At 46.6% G+C, this 22,828-nt stretch overlaps 1 protein-coding gene across 1 annotated transcript in view; it reads right to left on the reverse strand.

The window, feature by feature from the left end:
• The window catches only part of KPNA7 (karyopherin subunit alpha 7), a 38,602-nt gene extending 24,862 nt beyond the window's left edge, over positions 1-13,740 (reverse strand). Inside the window, exons 1-3 of the mRNA XM_010375761.2 lie at positions 13,703-13,740; positions 11,141-11,229; positions 6,359-6,490 (exon numbers count right to left, since the gene is read on the reverse strand). Coding sequence (XP_010374063.2) covers positions 6,359-6,490; positions 11,141-11,229; positions 13,703-13,727 — 246 coding nt within the window. The 5' untranslated portion in view covers positions 13,728-13,740. The remainder of the gene's footprint in view (positions 1-6,358; positions 6,491-11,140; positions 11,230-13,702) is intronic.
• Positions 13,741-22,828: the final 9,088 nt, after the last annotated feature.

Raw genomic sequence — 22,828 nt, forward strand, 5'->3', positions numbered from 1 at the left:
GGCTTATGGCAGAATTGTCAACTACTTGGCTGAGTGGTGAAAGCACACCCCCAACATAGAGCTTCTTGGCAAAATTTGAGTGTTCTTTTCCTTGTGGTTCCGAGTGTTAAAGTAAATCTCTAATTATTAGTTGACCACTAAGCAAACTGAGCAGACACTTCAGCAGCCACACATCACAAAAAATACAAATTTTAGATAATTAATTCAGAAATTACTAATCACACCCAGCAACAACAACAAACCCTGGGGCAATGGAAAACCTGGTTTCTAGAGCTGTGACACTATTTTAAATGACTAGTTTTCAACAAAGATTATGAGACAAGCAAAGAAAGTGTGACACACACATATACATATATATGTGAAAAAAAGCAATCAATAGAAATAGTCTCTGAGGAGACCAGATGTTGAACTAGACAAATATTTTAAATCTAGTCAAAGAACTAAACCATGACTAAAGAACTAAAGTGCAAGAATGGTGTCTCACTAAATAGAGAATATCAGCGAACAGATAACAGTTACTGGAAGGAGCCAGTTACAAATTCTGGAATTGGAGAATAACTGAAACAAAAAATTCACTAAAGGGGCTTAACAGCAGATTTAAGCAGACATAATAAAGCTGCAGTGAAGCTGAAGATAGGCTAACTGCAATTATCCAGTCTGAGGAAGGTAACACACAAAAGAGATGGAAGATGAAAATTGACAGATCTTTAGAGATCTGTGGGACATCATCAAGGATACCAACAAATGCAGAATAGGAAGGAGAAGAGGGAAAGAGGCAGAAAGTATATTTAAAGAAATAATGGCCAAAGAAATTCCCAAATCCAGTAGAATAATTAATCTACACATCCAAAAAGCTCAATGAACTCCAAATAGAATTCTAAGATCCAAACATTTATAATCTAACTGTTGAAAGCCAAAACTATAGAATCAAAAACATTGAAACCAGCAAAAGAGAAGCAATTCATGTACAAAGCGTCAATAAGATTAACAATTTCTTGTCAGAAAGCATCAAGGCCAAAAAGCTGAGGTGCAGTGAGCTAAGGTCGCACCTTTGCACTCCAGCCTGGGTGACAAGAGTGAAATTCCATCTCAAAGAAAAAAAAAAAAACTTTACCAACTTTACAAAAAAAATTTCTCACTCATTCTTTGAGGCTAGTATTACTCTGATACCAAACCAAGGATATTGTAAGACAAGTATACACTAATATCCCTCATAACTACTGATGCAGAAATTCAACAAAATAGGAGGAAACCGAATGCATAAACTTTTGAAACATATGTTCAACATATTGGTCATCATGATGAATTAGGATTTGAACTCACGAATTCAGGAGTGAATTTAACATGTGAAAAAAATCAACATAGTACCCCGTATTAATAAAGGGGGGAACCCACATGATAATCTCAATGCAGAAGAAACATTTAACAAAATTCAATGTACTTCCATAATTTTAAAAAACCACTCAACAAACTGGAATAAAAGGAAACTTCTTCATTCTGATAAAGGCATCTACAAAGAACTCAGAGGTAGCCTCACACTTAATGGTGAAAGTCTAAAAGGTTTTCCCCAAGATCAGGAATAAGAAAAGGATGCTGCTCTTTTCACTGTTATCCAACATGGCATTGGAAGTTCTAGATGCATTAATTAGGCAACAAATAAAGTGCATCCAGATTGGAAAGGAAGAAATAAAACTATTTGCAAGTGACATAATCTTATATGTAGAAAATCCTAAGGAATTTACACAAAAAGCCGAGAGCTAATAAATTCAGCTAGGTTGCAGAATTGATATACAAAAATTAATTGTATCTTTAAACACTAGTAGTGATCAAAAATCAAAATAAAGCAATTTAATTTACAACATAAAAAGAATAAAATGCTTAGTAATGGATTTATCAAAAGAAATCCAAGAGTTATATGCTTCAAACTGTAAAAATAAAAAATAAAAAAATAAGGAGAACGGAAATGAAAAGGTATCCCATGTTCATGGACTGGAAGACTTAACATTGTTAAGATGGCAATACTCCAACCTTATAAGTTCAATGACTCCTTTCTATAGGTTCAATGCAATCTCCATCAAAATCAGAGCTGCCTTTATTGTAGAAATTGACAAACTGATTTTAAGATTCCTATGGAAATACAAGGGATCCAGAAGAGCCAAAATTATATTGAAAAAAGAACAAATCTGGAAGACTTATCCTTGCCAATTTTGAAACTTACCACAAAACTACAGTAATCAAACCTTTGATGACATAAAGATAAACATATAGATCAATGGAAGAGAACTGAGAGTCCTCAAATGAATCCCCACATTCATGGTCAATTGATTTTTTGACAAAGGTACCAAGACAATTCAATGGGTAGAAAATAGTCTCACCAAATAATTGTACTGGTACAACTATATATCACATACAAAAGCACAAAGTTGGACTCCTACTCTCACCATTTACAAAAATTAACTCCAAATGGCTCAAAGGCCTAAAAGTAAGAGCTAAAATTATAAACTCTTAGAAATATAGACATAAATCTTTGTGACCTTGGATTAGGCAATGAATTCTTAGATATGATGCCTAAAACACAACCAAGAAAATAAACTAGACTTCTTCAAAATTAAAAACGTTTATGCTTTAAAGGATACTATCAAGAAAGTAAAAAGACAACCTACAGAACAGAATGTATTTCCAAGTCATATCTGCTAAGGTTTAATATCTAGAATATATAACTATATAAAGTCATATCGGCTAAGGTTTAATATCTAGAATATATAAATATCTAGAAATTATAAGGTTTAATATCTAGATTATATAATCAACAAAAAATAATTTGACTTAAAAATGGACAAAGGACTTGAATTTTTTTTTTTTTTTTTGGTGGTGGGGACAGTCTCGCTCTGTTACTTAGGCTGGAATGCAGTGGCACAATCTCAGCTCACTGCTCAAGCTATTTTCCTGCTTCAGCCTCCCAAGTAGCTGGGAATATAGGAGCATGCCACCACACCCAGCTAATTTTTATATTTTTAGTAGAGACAGGGTTTCACCATGTTGGCCAGTGTGGTCTCGAACGCCTGACTTCAAGCGATCCACCCACCTCAGCCTCCCAATATGCTGGGATTATAGGCATGAGCCACCAGGCCTGGCTAATTTTTATATTTTTCACAGAGATGCAGTTTCACCATGTTGGCCAGGCTGGTCTCGAACTCCTGAGCTCAAGTGATCCTCCTGCTTCAGCCTCCCAATGTGCTGGGATTCCAAGCATGAGCCACCATGCCCGGCATCTGCTTTTGTCATCGCATTGCTCTTCTTATAAGAATCGTCGAATGCCAGGCCCACCCAGATAATTCAGGATCACCTCTCTATCTCAGAAATCCTTAACTTAATCACATCTGCTACATCCCTTTTGTCATAGAGTAACATTCACAGGTGTGGGTATTAGAAGATGCAGCCGCTTGGGGTGCCATGATACAGCCTACCACAAAGAGTGAAACAGGCTTAGTACATAACCCAGTTATTCTCAGTGGAACTGAAGACACCTATCCACACAAAAACTTGTACACAGGATGTTAATAACAGCACTCATCATAATAACCAAAAAGTAGAAACAACTCAAAAGTCCCCCAACTAATAAATGAGTAAACAGGCCAGGCGCGGTGGCTCACGCCTGTAATCCCAGGCCTTTGGGAGGCCAAGGCAGGTGGATCACTTGAGGTCAGGAGTTCGAGACCAGCCTGGCCAACATGGTGAAACCCCGTCTCTACTAAAATATAAAATTAGCGGGTGACACACACCTGTAATCCTAGCTACTCAGGAGGCTGAGGCAGGAGAATGGCTTGATCCTGGGAAGCGAAAGTTGCAGTGAGCCAAGATTGTGCCATTACATTCCAGCCTGGGTGATGGAGTGAGACTCCATATCACAAATAAATGGATAAACAAAATGTGGTCTCTCCATACAACAGAATATCATTCTGCCCAAAAGGAATGAAGTATTGATACATGCTAGAACATGGATGAACTTTGAAAACATGAAAGCTCAACACAAAAGCTCACATGTTGTATGACTGCATTTATAGGGAATGTCTAGAAGAGGTCGTTCCAGAGAGACAGAAAGTAGACTAGTGTTTGCAGAGACGGTGGGGGGATGAGGAATGGGGAGTGACTCCTGAATGAGTGTGGAGTTTCTGTTTGAGTTGATGAATAGGTTCTGGAATTAGCTAGTGGCAATGGTTGCACAACTTTGTGACTATACTAGAAACCACTGGTTAGGTACAGAGTGAATTTTGATGTGAATTATACCTTCATTTCTTTAAAAAATATGGTAATACACCGGGTGTGGTCGCTCACACCTGTAATCCCAGCACTCAGGGAGGCCGAGGCAGACGGTTCATGAGGTCAGGGGATCAAGACCATTCTGGCTAACATGGTGAAACACCATCTCTACTAAAAATACAAAAAATTGGCCGGGCGCGGTGGCTCAAGCCTGTAATCCCAGCACTTTGGGAGGCCGAGACGGGCAGATCACAAGGTCAGGAGATCGAGACCATCCTGGCTAACACAGTGAAACCCCGTCTCTACTAAAAAATACAAAAAACTAGCCAGGCGAGGTGGCGGGCGCCTGTAGTCCCAGCTACTTGGGAGGCTGAGGCAGGAGAATGGCGTAAGCCCGGGAGGCGGAGCTTGCAGTGAGCTGAGATGCAGCCACTGCACTCCAGCCTGGGCGACAGAGCGAGACTCTGTCTCAAAAAAAAAAAAAAAAAAAAAAAAAATTAGTCAGGTGTGGCGGCGGGCACCTGTAGTCCCAGCTACTCGGGAGGCTGAGGCAGGAGAATGGCGTGAACCCAGGAGGCGGAGGTTGCGGTGAGCCAAGACTGTACCACTGTACTCCAGCCTGGGCAACAGAGTGAGATTCTGTCTTAAATAAATACATAAATAAATAAATAAATAAATACATACATACATACACAAATACATAAATAATAAATTTTTTAAAAAGCTAATATAGGACCAAAAGGAAAACAACTTTTTTGGGTTTTTTTGTTGTTTTTTGAGATGGAGTCTCACTTTGTCACCCAGGTTGGAGTACAGTGGCATGATCTTGGCTCACTGCAACCTCCGTCTCCCAGGTTCAAGTGACTCTCCTGCCTCAGCCTCCTGAGCAGCTGGGATTACAGGTGCACACCACCACGCCCAGCTAATTTTCTGTATTCTTAGTAGAGATGGAGTTTCACCATGTTGGCCAGGCTGGTCTTAAACTCCTGACCTCAGGTGATCCACTCGTCTTGTTCTCCCAAAGTGCTAGGATTACAGGCATGAGCCACTGTGCCCGGCCTTTTTTTCCTTTTGTTTCATACCTTCCTTGGATGGGGGGATTCTAGGGACTGCTCCAAATAAATGAAGCTAATTAGAGATATAGTTCGGACTCCTGTGGCAATTCAGAGAATGACTACACATTTCACTGATGAATGGGAATGTGTCATAGGACCCACCCACTTGACAAAAATGGAACGAGTCTCTGCCCTCTACAAGCCCTAAGCTGAGCAGGGTAAAAAGGGTGCATGTGGGTGGTTAAAGTAGGCAGACAGTGGTGTACCCCAAAGAATATAGAGATGCCATTATTGAGGTGCTAAGAAGGAAAACTTCCTGGTCAAGGCATTTGGTATTCACAGAAACCGGACTAACCTTGACGTCAACCCAGGATCTGCATTTAATGAGGTTGGGGCTGAGAAATAACCTTCACCCACCCTCATTTCCTCGGTTTTCAGGCTTAGGGGTAGCAAGTAAATTTTCAATTAGAAATATCACTTTTGGCCAGGTGCAGTGGCTCACACCTGTAATCCCAGCACTTTGGGAGTCTGAGGCAGGCAGGTCATTTGAGTCCAGGGGTTCAAGACCATCCTGGGCAACATGGCAAAATCCTGTCTCTATAAAAAATGCAAAAATTCACAAGGCATGGTAGTGAGTGCCTGTAGTCCTATATACGCTGGAAGCTGAGGCAGGAGGCTCGTTTGAACCCAGGAAGGTTAGGGCTGCAATGAGCTCTGACTGTGACACTGCACTCTGTCCTGGGTGATAGAATGAGACCCTGTCTCAAAAAATAAAAATTAAAAAAAATTAAAAAGTAAAATAGAAGAAATAGCACCTTCTCCATCCCGCACTAGAACCTTGATTCCACAGACTCAGAGCCATAGAAGTAACGGCCATTAGCCTTTTAACAAAGGCAGTTTAGTTCAAACCATAATCTCTTCACTCCTTTCTTTAAAAGGCCAAAAAGAGTTTGCAAGTTGTGAATTTATTAAACATTATCCAGCCAGAGACACTTGCTAAGAACATATTTTGCCCAAGACTACTCTAAACACTACGTACTGACCGCCACCCCTTTGGCTGGTTTTTCAGGTGTGTCAGGGCAGAAGCTCGTGATATTCCTTCTCTTTAAGGTTTGTTCATCTTTCTTGGCCTTTCGGAGCTCCAGGCTGACCGCCATCCTCTGCTGTCGCCTCAGCTAGTGAGGAAAAGAAATTGGAGCATTTAGAACCAGGAGTGGGGATGTCACCACATGTAGAACCCAGGAGTGAGGATGCTACATTTAGTCTGTCAAACATGTTTCAAATCATCCAATTTCATTTTCACAGATACAATAGGCTGGAAGAGTTCAGATCACACAGTTAGTAAATCATCTCAGCTCTGTTTACCTCCTTTCTCTTACACCACGTCTAGAAAATAATTTGATCTTCCTTCCAAAATAAAGCAAGACCATGCACAACCTTGACAGGCCGCGATTCTCAGCTATAAAAACACTTCAGCAAAGCATCCCATTGCCCTAAGTCTGAACACATCTTCAATGATGCTGATGATTTCCTGAAGGATATGGCTGCTTCCTGAATGTGCCCAGGCCTTTTCAGAGGTGGCTAGGATAGGTGGTGCTGGGGACAATTGGGGGACTGCCCATGTCCTAGACACCCTGATCATTTCCACTATATATAGATATATATTATTTTACATATTATATAATACAATAATATATATTTTATATTATATATCAAATATATATTATATATAATATAAATATATAATATATATATTTTATATATTATATATTTTTTATATATTTTTTTCTTTTTGAGATGGAGTCTCACTCTGTCACCCAGGCTGGAGTTCAGTGGCATGATCTCAGCCCACTACAACCTCTGCCTCTGGGGTTCAAGCCATTCTTGTGCCTCAGCCTCCCAAGTAGCTGGGATTACAGGCATCTGTCACCACACCTGGCTAATTTTTGTATTTTTAGTAGAGATGGGGTTTCTCCATGTTGGCCAGGCTGCTTTCAAATTCCTCAGCTTAAGTGATCCACCTGCCTCAGTCTCCCAAAGTGCTGAGATTATAGGCTGAGCAACTGTGCATGGCCCATTTCCACTATTAATGAAACCTGTCTATAAGCCATTAAAGCCTTCATCCCCAAAACTACATACTGAGGGAGATTAAAATTAAAATGAAGCTGGGCATCATAACTCGTGCCTCTAATCCCAGCACTTTGGGAGGTCAAGGTGGGAGGATCACTGAGGCCAGGAATTCCAGACCAGCCTGGACAACATAGCAAGACCCTTTTTCTACCAAAAAAAATTAGCTGGGCATGGTAGCATGCACCTGTAGTCCCAGCTACTTGGGAGGCTGAGGTGGGAGGATCTCTTAAGCCAGGGAGGTCTAGGCTGCAGTGAGCTATGATTGTACTACTGCACTCCAAACTGGGCAATAGAGTGAGACCCTGCCTCTAAAAAAAACACACGCTCTCTCTCTCTCTCTCTCGCTCTCTCTGCCAGTTAATGACTCAAACTTTGTAGTATTAAGAATCCTGAGGAAATGACCTAACCTTTCTCAATAGCTGCGCTTAGGCTGAAGACATTTCAGGAACAATTATAAAGAAGTCACCATGTATTAGATACTTTTGGTTCCTTAAGCTACTTAATTCTTGCTTGAAAAAGGGCCATCAACTGGGCGCAGTGGTCATGCCTGCAATCTCAGCACTTTGGGAGGCCAAGGCAGGAGGACTGCTCGAGCTCAGGAGTTCAAGAACAGCCTGGCCAACATAGTGAGACCCTGTCCCTACAAAGAAAAATAAAAAATTAGCCAGGTATGGTGCCACTTGGGAGGCTGAGGTGGGAGGATCACTTGAGCCTGGGAGGCAGAGGCTGCGGTCAACTATGATCGTGCCACTGCACTCCAGCCTGGATGACAGAGCGAGACCATGTATCAAATAATAAAAGGAAAAAATGTAAAAGGGTCATGGTGGCATTATATGGCAAGGCAGGAACATCTTTGGGAATCACTGAGCCCATCACACTGTTGCCCTGTCGCTAGGCAGGTCTTCCCTGTAAACACTTTTGTACCTTTCTCTCTTCTCTCTGGCAGGCCCTTCCTGTTGCTGTGAAGACTCAATTCCTTTGTTCTCACTGATTTCTTTTAATCTGCAGTGGTTCTGGAAGCCAGACAGCTTCTTTGTTGGAATAGGTTACTGTAAGAGTGATTTGGTTCCTGGGCCAGGCACAGTGGCTCACGCCTGTAATCCCAGCACTTTGGGAGGCCGAGGCAGGGGGATCACGAGGTCAGGAGATTGAGACCATCCTGGCCAACATGGTGAAACCCCATCTCTACCAAAACACACACAAAAAATTAGCCATGCATGGTGGCAGGCACCTGTAGTCCCAGCTACCTGGGAGGCTGAGGCAGGAGAATTGCTTGAATTCAGGAGGTGGAGGTTGCAGTGAGCCGAGATCACACCATTGCACTCCAGCCTGGTGACAGAGCAAGACTCCATCTCAAAAAAATAAAAATTAAAATTAAAATTAAAAAGTGATTTGTTCCTGATGGTGGCCTAACCAGGCTGCTGTGACCCTGTGCTTCCCTCATTCTCCTCATCAGGCTTTTGGATTCCCAAGGTGGAGCTAAACTTATATGATGCCAGTCAAGATACAGAGATGGGGGCTAGGTGCAGTGGCTCACGCCTGTAATCCCAGCACTTTGGGAAACCAAGGCAGGCAGATCACTTGAGGCCAGGAATTCGAGACCAGCCTGGCCAACATGGCAAAACCCTGTCTCCACTAAAAATGCAAAAAATTAGCCAGGTGTAATGGCGCACATCTGTAATCCCAGCTACTTGGGAGGCTGAGGCGTGAGAATCGCTTGAACCTGGGAGGCAGAGGTTGCAGTGAGCCGAGACTGCGCCATTGCACTCCAGCCTGGACTATGAAGCAAGTCTTCATCGCAAAAATAAAAAGAGATGGAGGACTTGGCCGGGCGCGGTGGCTCAAGCCTGTAATCCCAGCACTTTGGGAGGCCGAGACGGGCGGATCACGAGGTCAGGAGATCGAAACCATCCTGGCTAACACAGTGAAACCCCGTCTCTACTAAAAAATACAAAAAACTAGCTGGACGAGGTGGTGGGCACCTGTAGTCCCAGCTACTCGGGAGGCTGAGGCAGGAGAATGGCGTAAACCCGGGAGGCGGAGCTTGCAGTGAGCCGAGATCTGGCCACTGCACTCCAGCCTGGGCGACAGAGCGAGACTCCGTCTCAAAAAAAAAAAAAAAAAAAGAGACGGAGGACAGAGCTAGCAACAGAAAACTATGCCACCAAAGAAGCTGAGTGAGAGTTAGAATCCACATATGCAGTACAGATCCCCCCCGCCCCCCGACTGTCCCCAGCCCTTGGGCTCAACCTGGCAGCAAGAACAGCCTGGACTTCTCAGTTCCAAGTCCTATTTCTACAAGGCATGCTTGTTGGCCATACCTATATGCTGACGTTTTAGCTCCTTGGTAAGCTTCATTGACATGAGCAGCTGTAAATACCTGTATACTGGCCCCTGGGGAAGCCATCCAGCCCCTTGGAAATAAATAGCAGCCTGGTTTTTTGTTTTTTTCAGATGGAGTCTCGCAGTGTTGCCCAGGGTGGAGTGCAGTGGCACAATCTCGGCTCACTGCAACCTCTGCCTCCCAGGTTCAAGCAGTTCTTCTGCCTCAGCCCCCCAAGCAGCTGGGATTACAGGCCTCCGCCACCATGCCCATCTAATTTTTTATATTTTTAGTACAGACAGGGTTTCACCACATTGGCCAGGCTGGTCTCAAACTCCTGACCTCAAGTGATTTGCCCACTTCAGCCTCCCAAAGTGCTGAGATTACAGGCGTGAGCCACCACGCCCAGCCCAGCCCGGTTTTTGGTTTGGTTTTGTTTTAGAGAGGGTCTGGCTCTGTCACCCAGACTGGAGTGCAGTGGCACAATCACAGTTCACTGCAGCCTTGAACTCCTGGGCTCAAGCAATCCTGCCGCCTCAGCCACCAGAGTAGCTGAGATTACAGGTACATGCCACCACACCTGGCTGGTTTTGTGTTTTTGTAGAGATGGAGGTCTTGGTATGTTACCCAGGCTGACCTAGAACTCCTGTCCTCAAGCGATCCTCCCACCTTGGCCTCCCAAAGTGCTGGGAACACAGGCATGAGCCACCACACCCAGCTAAGCAGCCCTGTTTTATGGATGAAGAAACTGGGGTTCTGAAATTAAATAATTGCAAGATTCCATGGAAACTTTGATTTGATTTCACAGTTGTCTGGCTCCTAAGTCCACATGCTTTTGTCTTCCCCACCTTTAATATTTTATGATGAAAACAGCAAACATACAGAAAAGTTGAAAGGTTGATTCAGGGAAACACCTAGGCATCTATCTAAAGAACTTTTGCTATATTTGCCTTATCAACCCATCTCTCCACCACCACCACTCCCCATCCTCCCCTCTTTTTTTTTTTTTTTTTTTTTTTTTTGAGATGGAGTTTCTCTCTTGTAGCCCAGGCTGGCGTGCAGTGGCGTGATCTCAGCTCACTGCAATCTCCACCTCCTGGGTTCAAGCGATTCTCCTGCCTCAGCCTCCCAAGTAGCTGGGATTACAAGTGCATGCCACCATGCCCAGGTAGTTTTTGTATTTTTAGTAGAGACGGGGTTACACTATATTGGCCAGGATGGTCTTAATCTCCTGACCTCGTGATCTGCCTACCTCAGCCTCTCAAAGTGTTGGGATTACATGGCATGAGCCACCGTGCCTGGTCTCTTCACCCCATTTTTTATGCAGATTGCACTGGCCCCCAATAGAAGCAGGTGGGTGCTTTATACTCACAGATGCATCTTTGCCACAGTACTTAAATTTTCTCCGCCTGTCTTCTGGAGCATCTAAGGTCGGCATATTGACTGGAAGTAGTAAGTTACCTGCAGATTGGACAGGAACAAAGAAATTTTCAGCGCCGATTATGTGGGTTATTATGTCAGTATCATCAGGCTCTAACCCTTAAAGGGCTCACAGTGGAACAGAGAGCAGACCCAGGAAGCTAGCCTTTTTTTTTTGAGACGGAGTCACCCAGGCTCGAGTGCAGTGGCGGGATATCAGCTCACTGCAATCTCCACCTCCCGGGTTCAAGCAGTTCTCCTGCCTCAGCCTCCCAAGTAGCTGGGATTACAGGCACCTGCCACCATGCCCGGCTAATTTTTGTATTTTTAGTAGAGATGGGGTTTCACCGTGTTGGCCAGGCTGGTCTTGAACTCCTGACCTTGTGATCTGCCCGCCGCAGCCTCCCAAAGTGCTGGGATTACAGACATGAGCCACCGTGCCCAGCCAGCATTTTTTTTATTTTTTGAGACCAGGGAAACTGAGTGAGAGTTAGAACCCATATACACAGCACAGACTCCCCGCCCCCAACCCTTGGGCTCAAGCTGGCAGCAAGAACAACAGTCTGGACTTCTCCAGTTCCATGTCCTGTTTCTGCAAGGCTGCTTGTTGGCATCAGGGAGTCACTCTGTCACCCAGGCTGGAGTGCAGTGGCACAATCACAGCTCACTGCAACCTCGACCTCCTGGACTCACGTGATCCACTCACCTCAGCCTCTGGAGTAGCTGGGACTACAGGCCTGAACCACCACACCTGGTTTTTGTTTTTTTGTTTTTGTAGAGTCGGCATTTCACCATGTTGCTGAGGCTGGTCTTGTACTCCTGAGCTCAAGTGATCCTCCCACCTGAGCCTCCCAAAGTGCTGGGATGACAGGCATGAACCCGAAGTCAGCTTCTATAAGCATCACCACGCCAGCTCAGTAGGCTGTGAGCACTGTGGGAGCACCAAGGTGACCAACACTGGGCATAGCAGTAAAGGAAACCTTTTAAAGGTGCTTTGGTTTCAGCTGGGTTCTCAATGAGGCAGATGGGCTGGTTGTCATATATAGAAGCCTTTCATGCCAGGCGCAGTGGCTCACGCCTATAATCCCAGCACTTTGGGAGGCCGAGGCAGGCGGATCACTTGAGGCCAGGAGTTCGAGATCAGCCTGGGCAACATGGGAAAACCCCATCTCTACTAGAAATACAAAAATTAGCCAGGCATGGTGGTGGACACCTATGATTCTAGCTATTTGGGAGGCTGAGGCAGGAGGATCACTTGAATCCAGGAGGCGGAAATTGTAGTGAGCTGAGATCGTACCATTGCACTCCAGCCTGGGCAACAGAGTAAGATTCCGTCTCAAAAAGAAAAAAAAAGAAGCCTTTTACACAGTGTGTCTGAGGAGTTATGAATCAGGCATATGTACAGCGGGGTGAGGAGACCCACCAAGGCTGCAACAGGAACCCCCACGCCCCATGCACCAGCACATGGGATCAGGACACTCTCAAGTACAAGTTGCCGAGAATCCTCTGGTAGACTGCCTCTACCCCAGTCCAGACCACCATCACCTCAACAACCAGCGCTATGTTGCCTTCCAGCTGGTCTCCCTGCTTCTCCCATTGCCTTATTCCAATCTATTCTTTGCACAGAGTACACGATTGTGGATCACCTGAAGTCAGGAGTTCGAGACGAGTCTGACCAACATGACGAAACCCCATCTCTACTAAAAGTACACAATTAGCCAGGTGTGATCGTGGGAGCTCGTAGTCCCAGCTACTCGGGAGGCTGAGACAGGAGAACTGCTTGAACCCAGGGGGCAGAGGTTGCAGTGAGCCAAGATCGCACCACTGCACTCCAGCCTGGGCAACAGAACAAGACTCCATCTCAAAAAAAAAAAAAAAAAAAGAAAAGAAAAATATCTGATTAGCCAGGCACAGTGGCTCATGCCTGTAATCCCAGCAACTTGAGAGGTTAAGGTAGAGAACTGCTTAAGGCCAGGCATTCAAGACCAGCCTGGGCAACAAAGCAAGACCCCATCTCTACAAAAAATATAAAAATAAGCTGGGCATGGTGGTGCGTTCCTGTAGTCCCATTTACTTCAGGCTGAGGTGGGAGGATTTCTGGAGCCCAGGAAGTCAAGGCTGCAGTGAGCCATGATTGCACCACTGAACTCCATCCTGGGCGACAGTGAGACCCTGTCTCAAAAAATAAAATAAAAAGGAAAAAAAAAAAAAGGAAGATGTTCTCTCTGGCCAGGTGCGGTAACTCACGACTGTAATTCCAGCACTGGAAGGCCAAGGTGGACACATTGCTTGAGCCCCGGAGTTGGAGGCTGCAACGAGCCATTATTACACCACTGCACTCCAGCCTGGACAGCAGAGCCAGACCCTGTCTCTAAAGCACATTGTTTAAAAAATACAAAAGCAAACAAAACCAAGAAGAATCTGATCTAACCCTTCTTCTTAAAAAACTCTCTCCTGGCTACCCATTGAGTTTAGAAGAAAATTCACTTTCTACACCAGCCCCAGCCCACTTCACCTCCAACAGCTCTTTCGTTGATCATTGTGTTCTAGACCCCTGGGCTTCATTATCAAGTATTCCAGGTTCATTGTACTTGGGCCTTTGAAGGAGCTGCTCCGCCCAGGATCTCTGCACACTTGGCTCCTCTTCAGTCTCCACTTAAACATCTCTGAAAGCCCTTCCTAACTGTCTTCCCAGTCTTATTTTCTTCTCAGCTTTAACCACTGCCTGATATTTTCTGGTTTGTCCATCTTCGTCTCCCTCTACTCCCCGTGATAACAGTACCGTGTGTGTCTTAGGCAGGGATTTCTCACCTCTTTCACAACACATGACAAAGTATGTACTCAAATATTTGTCAGGGGAGGGTGGTGCGTGATACGAGACAGGGCGTTGGTCCTCAGAGGTGGTTTTTCAAATCAGGCCAAGTTTGAACTTTTTTTTTTTTAATTGGAGGGAGTTTCCTTTTGTGTTTTCGTTTTGCTTTTGAGACAGAGTCTTGCTCTGTTGCCCAGGCTGGAGTGCAATAAATAGTGCCATCATGGCTTACTGCAGCCTCAACCACTTGAGCTCAAGTGATCCTCCTGTCTCAGCCTCCCGAGCAGCTGGGACTAAAGGCACAAGCCACCATGGCTGGCTAATTTGTTTGTTTTTGAGATGGGATCTCACTATGTTGCCCAGGCTGGTTTCAAACTCCTGGGCTCAAGCAATCCTCCCCGCTCAGCATCCCAAAGCATTGGGATTACAGGCATGAACCACTGCACCTGGCCCCAAGTTTGAATGTTCACAAACTTGGGAATATTTCTTACATACAGGTATGTAATATTCATCTGTTTCTGATCATACGAGATGTTCTAGACTACATTATAGAAAATAGAAAACTGGATAAAGAAAGTCAACTGACTCTCATCTTCGGTGAATAGCAGCCAAGAATAGTTTTGGTAGAAAAGACTAATTCAGACATATCAATTTGAAAGAGGCAGTGTAGACAACTTGAAGATTTGTATCAGGGAATTTATAGCTGGCCAGGCACGGTGGCTCATGCCTGTAATCCCAGCACTTTGGGAGGCCGAGACAGGTGGATCACCTGAGGTCAGGAGTTCGAGACCAACCTGGCCAACATGGCGAAACCCTGTCTCTACTAAAAATACAAAAATTAGCTGGGCTTGGTGGCAGGCACCCGTAATCCCAGCTACTTGGGAGGTTGAGGCAGGAGAATTGCTTGAACTTGAGAGGAGAAGGTTGCAGTGAGCCGAGATCAAGTCACTGCACTCCAGCCTGGGTGACAGAGTGAGACACTGTCTGAAAAAAGTAATTTAGAGCCAAGACTGATGTTGTAAGAAGAGAGACAAGCTCTGTGTAAGATCAGAACAAGGACTGAGTCTTGAGGATACTCACATTAGGGCCTGAGAGAATCAAGAATTAGCAAAGAACCAGGATAAAGAAGGGAATTAGAGATAGAACAACAGAGTTAGAGGCACTGCCAGTAACAGTGGTCACCACGCCAGGGACAAGTCCCTAAAATGAAGCTCTAGCCACCCACAGCAAGACAGGAGCTACAGGAGAGCATGTCAGCTGAGCCTCAGAGCAGAGGAAAACAACAGTCTACACTATCCCTCTGGGTTTCAGATCCTGGTGGCTCTGCCTGCTTTAAAGCATTAGTTTCCGCCAGAGCCTGGGAAAGAATAGCCTATATACCTTGTCTGCAAATCTGATCATGGGAAATACAAATTAGTTCCTCAAATTGACCCATCTCTCCCACTCTCTGATCTCAAAGCCAGAGAGGTGGAGGGTGACACCTGGTTTAAACATTCACAAAGCTCTCAATCATTGTGAGTCACGTTGACCTCTTCCCCAACCAGTGTGGACAAAGGGACCTCAGTGAATCCGGAGTCCCTCGGTTGTTGTCCAGGGAGCCCTCACAGAAGTTGGCTTAAGACTATCTCAGGATTTAGATTTCTTCAATACAACTTCAAGCTCGAGGTAGCTTTACCCCTAGTAACACGTCAGAACTCAGCGCACCTGGGAAGGGAAGAGAACTGCATAGCAAGACAGCCTCAGCACTGGGAGTTCAGGCTAGGAAACACTGGTGTCCGATCCAGATGTGTCTTTTTTTTTTTTTTTTTTTGAGATGGAGCTTCATTCTTGTAGCCCAGGCTGGAGTACAGTGGTGCAATCTCAGCTCACTGCAACCTCCACCTCTCAGTTCAAGCAATTCTTCTGCCTCAGCCTCCCAAGTAGCTGGGATTACAGGCACCTGCCACCACGCCCAGCTATTTATATATATATACACACACACATATACATATATATACATGCATATACCTATACACGCATACATATATGTACATGTATATGTGTGTGTGTGTGTATATATATATATATATATTTTTTTTTTTTTTTTTGTAGAGGTGGGGTTTCATCATATTGGCTGGGCTGGTCTCAAACTACTGACCTCAGGTGACCCACCCGCCTCGGCTTTTCAAAGTGCTGGGATTACAGGCGTGAGCCACCATGCACAGCCTACTTCTAAGTAATCTCAAATTCTGCCATGTAAGGAAGAGAAGAGTTGCTTTTTAAGACTAAATTTGCCAGGCACAGTGGCTCACGCCTGTAATCTCAATGCTTTGGGAGGCCAAGGCTGAAGCTTGAGCCAGAAGTTTGAGACCAGCCTCAGCAACATGGTGAGACCCTATCTCTACAAAAAAAAAAAAAAAAAAAAAAAAAAAAAAAATTAATCTGGCACGGTGGTGGGCATGGTAGTCCCAAATACTCAGTGGGAGGATCACTGAGCCCCAGAAATCAAGGCTGCAGTGAGCCATGATTGTGCCACTGCGCTCCAGCATGGGTGACAGAGTGAGAACCTATCTCAAACAGAAAAAAAGACAAAATCATTGCTATTGATTACAGTGTCCTTTAAACATCTTGAAAACTAGATTCCTAGTCCCTAGAATAACCTGTGTCAAAAGAATCATCAGTTGAACCAAAATTTGGGTTTAAATGAGATTCCACCTCTAGGTCTCCAAGAATAGAGACATAGGGCATTTATAAGCCTGGAATAGACGAGAATTATGGGCCTATTTAGGGAGCAATGGCCAAAAAGTTTTGTTTTTTTAAAACGGAGTCTCACTCTGTTGCCCAGACTAGAGTGCAGTGGTGCGATCTCTGCTCACTGCAAGCTCCGCCTCCCAGGTTCAAGTAATTCTCCTGTCTCAGCCTCCTGAGTAGCTGGGATTACAGGCATGCACCACCACGCCCAGTTAATTTTTGTATTTTTAGGAGAGACAGGGGTTTCACCATGTTGGCCACAATGGTCTCAAACTCTTGACCTCGTGATCCGCCCACCTCGGCCTCCCAAAGTGCTGAGATTACAAGTGTGAGCCACCGCGCCTAGCCTTTTTTTTTTTTTTTTTTTTTAAACAGAGTCTCACTGTTGCCCAGGCTGGAGTGCAGCAATGCAATCATAACTCACTGCAGCTTTGACTTCCTGGGCTCAAATGATCCTCCCACCTCAGCTTCCTGAGTAGCTGGGACCACAGGAACAACCTACCACAGTTCACTAATTTTTTAAATTTTTTGTAGAGATGGGGTCTCACTCTGTTACCCAGGCTGGGGTGCAGTGATACAATCATAGCTCACTACAGCCTCAAACTACTGGGCTCAAGCAATCTTCTCACCTCAGCCTCCCAAGTAGCTGGGACTACAGATGTGTACCACCATACTCAGCTAATGTTTTCATTTTTTTAGAGATGCGGTCCTGCTATGTTGCCCATGCTGTTCTTGAACTCCTGATCTCAAGTGATCCTCCTGCCTCCACCTCTCAAAGCACTGGAATTATGAGCATGAGCCACTGTACCTGGCCCAAAACATTTATTATGTGCCCAGAATTGTAGATATTTAGGATTAAATGAAGTAACATCTAATACTACAGTAAAAATATCCCCACTTTGCAGGTGAAGGAGCCATCTCAGACATCATTTCCCAAAGTTCCCATAACGGTGAAGTATCAGAACCAGGACATCAGATTTGACTCCTGCTTCCAAGCTTTGCAGCCAATAATCTGTAACAAGGTCTAATTAGGAAAGCATGAAATGACCACCATGGCCAGCGCTGTGGCTCACACCTGTAATCCCAGCACATTGTGAAGCCAAGGTGGGCAGATCCTCTGAGGTCAGGAGTTCGAGACCATCCTGGCCAATGTGGCAAATCCCGTCTCTACTAAAAACATACAAATAAAAAAAAATTAGCCAGGCGTGGTGGCACGTGCCTGTAGTCCAATCTACTTGGGAGGTTGAGGCAGGAGAATCACTCGATCCTGGGAGGCAGAGGTTGCAGTGAGCCGAGGTCACACCAGTGCACTCCAGTCTGGGTGACAGAGCAAGACTCTATCTCAAAAAAAAAAAAAAATTAGCCAGGTGTGGTGGTGTGCACCTGTAGTTCTGGCTACTTGGTAGGCTGAGGAGGGAGAATCGCTTGAACCCAGGAGGTGGAGGCTGCAGTGAGCAGAGATCACGCCACTACAATCCAGCCTGGGTAACAAAGAAGGACCCTGTTTCAAAGGAAGAAGAGTAAGGAGGGAAGGAGGGGAAGGAGGGGAAGGAGGGGAAGGGGGGGAAGGGGGGGAAGGGGGGGGAAGGGGGGGAAGGGGGGGAGGGGGGGAGGGGGGGAGGGGGGGGAGGGGGGGAGGGGGGGAGGGGGGGAGGGGGGAAGGGGGGGAGGGGGGAAGGGGGGAAGGGGGGAAGGGGGGAAGGGGGGAAGGGGGGAAGGAGGGGAAGGGGGGAAGGAGGGGAAGGGGGGAAGGAGGGGAAGGGGGGAAGGAGGGGAAGGGGGGAAGAGGGGAAGGGGGGAGGGGGGAGGGGGGAGGGGGGAGGGGGGAGGGGGGAAGGGGGGAAGGGGAGGGGAAGGGGGGAAGGGGGGAAGGGGGGAAGGGGGAAAGGGGGGAAGGGGAAGAGGGGAGGGAGGGGAGGGAGGGGAGGGGAGGGGAAGAAAGGAAGGGAAGGGAGGGAAGAAAGGAAGGGAAAGGGGGGAAGAAAGGAAGGGAAAGGGGGGAAGAAAGGAAGGGAAAGGGGGGAAGAAAGGAAGGGAAAGGGGGGAAGAAAGGAAGGGAAAGGGGGGAAGAAAGGAAGGGAAAGCGGGGGAAGAAAGGAAGGGAAAGCGGGGGAAGAAAGGAAGGGAAAGCGGGGGAAGAAAGGAAGGGAAAGGGGGGGAAGAAAGGAAGGGAAAGGGAAGGGGAAGGAGGCAGGCCAGCCACCACTATGGGTGGCACTTAACATGTCGGGTGAGATGTTAGAAAGGAAGAAAGCCCATTTCATGCAACAGAAACAATAGAGGCCACTTCTGAAATACCTGCTCTACCTGCCACCTTGTTGCTACACTTCACATGTTGCCAATGGCACAATTATCTCAGTTAGTGAGACTGAGCATGTGTGAGGAAGAGGCCAGTTTGGTACAAGGGGCTGCAATCCTGCCTCTGGGAAGACCCAAGACAGCACTCAGCTCTAGGACCATTGCCAAGGGAACCGCTCATCCTTCTGCCACATCCTGGAAGCCATGGCTATTAGAAACTTTGGAAGTGTAGCTGGACGCGATGGCTCATGCCTGTAATTCCAGCACTTTGGGAGGCCAAGGTGGGTGGATCACAAGGTCAGGAGATCAAGACCAGCCTGGTCAACATGGTGAGCCCTGTCTCTACTAAAAATACAAAAATTAGCCGGGTGTGGTGGTGGGTGCCTGTAATTCCAGCTACTCGGGAGGCTTGAACCCGAGAGGTGGAGGTTGCAGTGGGCCAAGATGGCGCCACCGCACTCCAGCCTGGGTGACAGAGTGAGACTGTCTCAAAAAAAAAAAGATGTTTGTCACCTTCCTTCAAACCAAGTATCACAGGAGATGTCTTAGAGCAGACAAAGCTCAACAGCATATGAGACAGGGTCCTCCCCACTCCTTGAGGTATCTTTAGGGAGAGGGTTGAAGGTTACAGATTTAGCAAATCACTTCGTGTAGGGACATTCTGCAAACCCAGCTGCAGAGCAGATCCCTGTTGCTTCTCTAGTCACAGCTCAGATCCCACTGCTTTCCCCTCACGTGGCTGTTGGCAGCGACCAGGCGAGCTGGCTGCCCTGTCGTTCTTTACTTAGGAAAGTGTTGACAGCCAGGCACAGGGGCTCACACCTGTAATCCCAGCAGTTTGGGAGATCATTTGAGACTGGGAGTTCAAGACCCACCTGGACAACACAGTGAGACCCCCATCTCCACACAAGAAAAAAGATATATAGCCAGGTGTGTTGCTGTACACCTGCAGTCCCAGCTACTCAGGAGGCTGAGGCAGGAGGATCACTTGAGCCCAGTAGGTTGAGGCTGCAGCAGTGAGTTATAATTGTACCACTGCACTCCAGCCTGGGCAACAGAGACTCCTTCTCTAATTAAAAATGAAAGCACTGAGTTATACACAATCCAAATCAGTACCCCACCCCTTTTTGTTTTGAGATAGGTCCGATCATCCAGGCTGGAGTGCAGTGGCGCAATCACGGCTCACTACACCCTCGACTTTCTGGGCTCAGATGATCTCCCACCTCAGCCTCCCAAAGAGCTGGGACTACAGGCACATACCACCACGCCCAGCTAAATTGTTTGCATTTTATAGAGACAGGGGTCTTGCTACATTGCCTGGGCTTGTCTCAAAGTCCTGGGCTCAACTGATCCTCCTGCCTCAGCCTCCCAAAGTGCTTGGATTACAGATGTGAGCCACCGCACCTGGCCCAAGTCAGTACCTTTGTTCATCAGTTCTTCAAGTTTGAGATCACAAGAAAGCCGAACTGGTGATTAAGGTAAATGTCATCCACCTAAGGGTTTTATTTATCCCTGGGGTCTCAGGCCATCTCTGTTGCTTCACACACACTGTAAGACCCCTGGCCTGTGTGACAGTTGCCAGAGGACCTGGCAAGGAACCCTACCATGCTCAAGGTCCCCCAGGCTCCCAAGCTTATTTCATTTTTTTAAGATGGAGTCTGGCTCTGTTGCCCAGGCTGGAATGCAGTGGCATGATCTCGGCTCACTGCAACCTCCACCTTCCAGGTTCAAGCGTTTCTCCTGCCTCAGCCTCCCAAGTAGCTGGAATTACGGGCATGCTCCACCACGCCTAATTTTTGTATTTTTAGTGAAGACAGGGGTTCACCATGTTGGCAAGGCTGGTCTCAAACTCCTGACCTCAGGTGATCCACCCACCTATGCCTCCCAAAGTGCTGGAATTACAGGCGTGAACCACCACACCTGGCCACCCCTTACCCTTTCAATCCTTCCGAGTAAGGGACCATTACGGACTTCCAAGTCTTATTAATGGTATTGAGTCTCTTCCTCTGGTTGGGACATTTCGGGCCATTTTTGAGCTTCCTAGACTTTTCTAGATCTAGCCGAGCTTTTCCTGTGAGCAACTTTCTTGAACTGAGAACCGTTTTAAATTAAGACATGTCATCATCCAAGTGTTGGCTTCTACAAAATAGCATTTTTCAGATTTCGAAGTAACACAGAGTGAGGGCTTAAAGGACATAAATACTTCAGAAATATATTGAACGTTAGCTTCCAATAACCCCACCCCTCCACCAAGTCAGCCTTAAAAAACTCACACCACCCTCTGTGTGGCCAGCCCGGCTGCACAGGCACTGACGTGGTAATTGGAGGAGGGGATCTTGAGCATGCCATTTTGCGACATGTGTTTCCTTCATCTGTACCTTGGACATCATTTGATGTCAGTATGTTCAGATCTGCATCACTACTAGCCAGTTCTTCAAAGTAGGGTTTGTTTTGTCTAAAACCACATGTTGGATTTGAGCGAGCAAGCGAATGACTTATCTACCAGGAAGGAGGGGTTTGGGGATCCCAGTGGCCTCTGCCCCAAAGCCCCAAGGTGCATTGGTCCACAAGCTGAGGCTAGCTGGGGTTTGGGGTGGAGAGGGAAGGTAAAGTGTTCAGGGACAGGAAAGGACAGCCAGGGAGGGGAAAAGGCCCAGGAACGGGGGCTCCACCTTGCCTTTTTTTTTTTTTTTTTTTTTTGAGACAGAGTCTTGCTCTGTCACCCAGGCTGGAGTGTAGTGGCGCTATCTTGGCTCACTGCAGCCTCCACCTCCTGGGTTGAAGCTGTTCTTCTCCCTCAGCCTCCTGAATAGCTGGGATTACAGTCACACTACTACACCCAGCTAATTTTTGTATTTTTACTAGAGACAGTTTCATCAGGTTTGCCAGACTGATCCGGAACTCCTGGCCTCAAGCAATCCACTCACCTCAGCCTCCCAAAGTGCTGGGATTACAGGCATGAGTCACTGTGCCCGGCCCCACCTCACCACTCTTTAGCTCTCTGAGGGGCTTTACCAACATGAATGAGACGCACCTGGGGATTCCAGACTTCAGTTTCCATGCTGAGAAAGAGGGACCAGAGGGGCTTGCAGGTCATGCCCAGGTTGGAGTGATCTCGGCTCACTGCAGCCTCAAACTCCCAGGCTCAGGCAATCCTCCTGCTTCAGCCTCCCGAGTAGCTGGGACCACAGGCATGCGCCATCACACCCGGCTAATTTTTGTATTTTTTGGTAGAGACTGGGTCTCACTGTGTTGCCCACTCTGGTCTCAAGTGATCCTCTCCCTTCAGCCTCCCGAGTAGCTAAGAGTACAGGTGCACACTGCCAAATCTGGCTAAGTTTTCTTTTGCTTTTTTTGTAGAAATAGGGTCTGTGTTGCCCACGCTGGTCTCAAACTCCTGGCCACAAGGAGGAGGCAAGAGACCAGGCCCTCTGCCTGTCAAGGATAGAAAAGCAAGCTTCCTGGGAGGGGGATGAATGGGGAACGATTCCCACAGGTGACAACATCCCGGCGAGTACTTCAGGAAGGAGGGGCACACAGCCAGGCCCAGGACATGGGAGCCACAGCCCACTGTGTGGTTAGACTCACTCCAGGCACCCTGCAAGCCCGCGTCTGGGCTCGGCAGAGCAAACAGACCCCTGCACCTACCACTTCCTCCTTATCCACCTGCGGAAACAAGCCAAGGACAATCTAGCGCAGTGTCGCTAAACCAAGGCTGATTTCAGCAGAGACAACAGCCTAGGCCTTCTCCGAGCTGCCCCTACGGGCAGGCAGACGGGCTTCAGAAAGGGCCCCAAGAGG

Source organism: Rhinopithecus roxellana, chromosome 6 (assembly GCF_007565055.1).
Source record: "Rhinopithecus roxellana isolate Shanxi Qingling chromosome 6, ASM756505v1, whole genome shotgun sequence".
Taxonomy (NCBI): Eukaryota; Metazoa; Chordata; class Mammalia; order Primates; family Cercopithecidae; genus Rhinopithecus; species Rhinopithecus roxellana.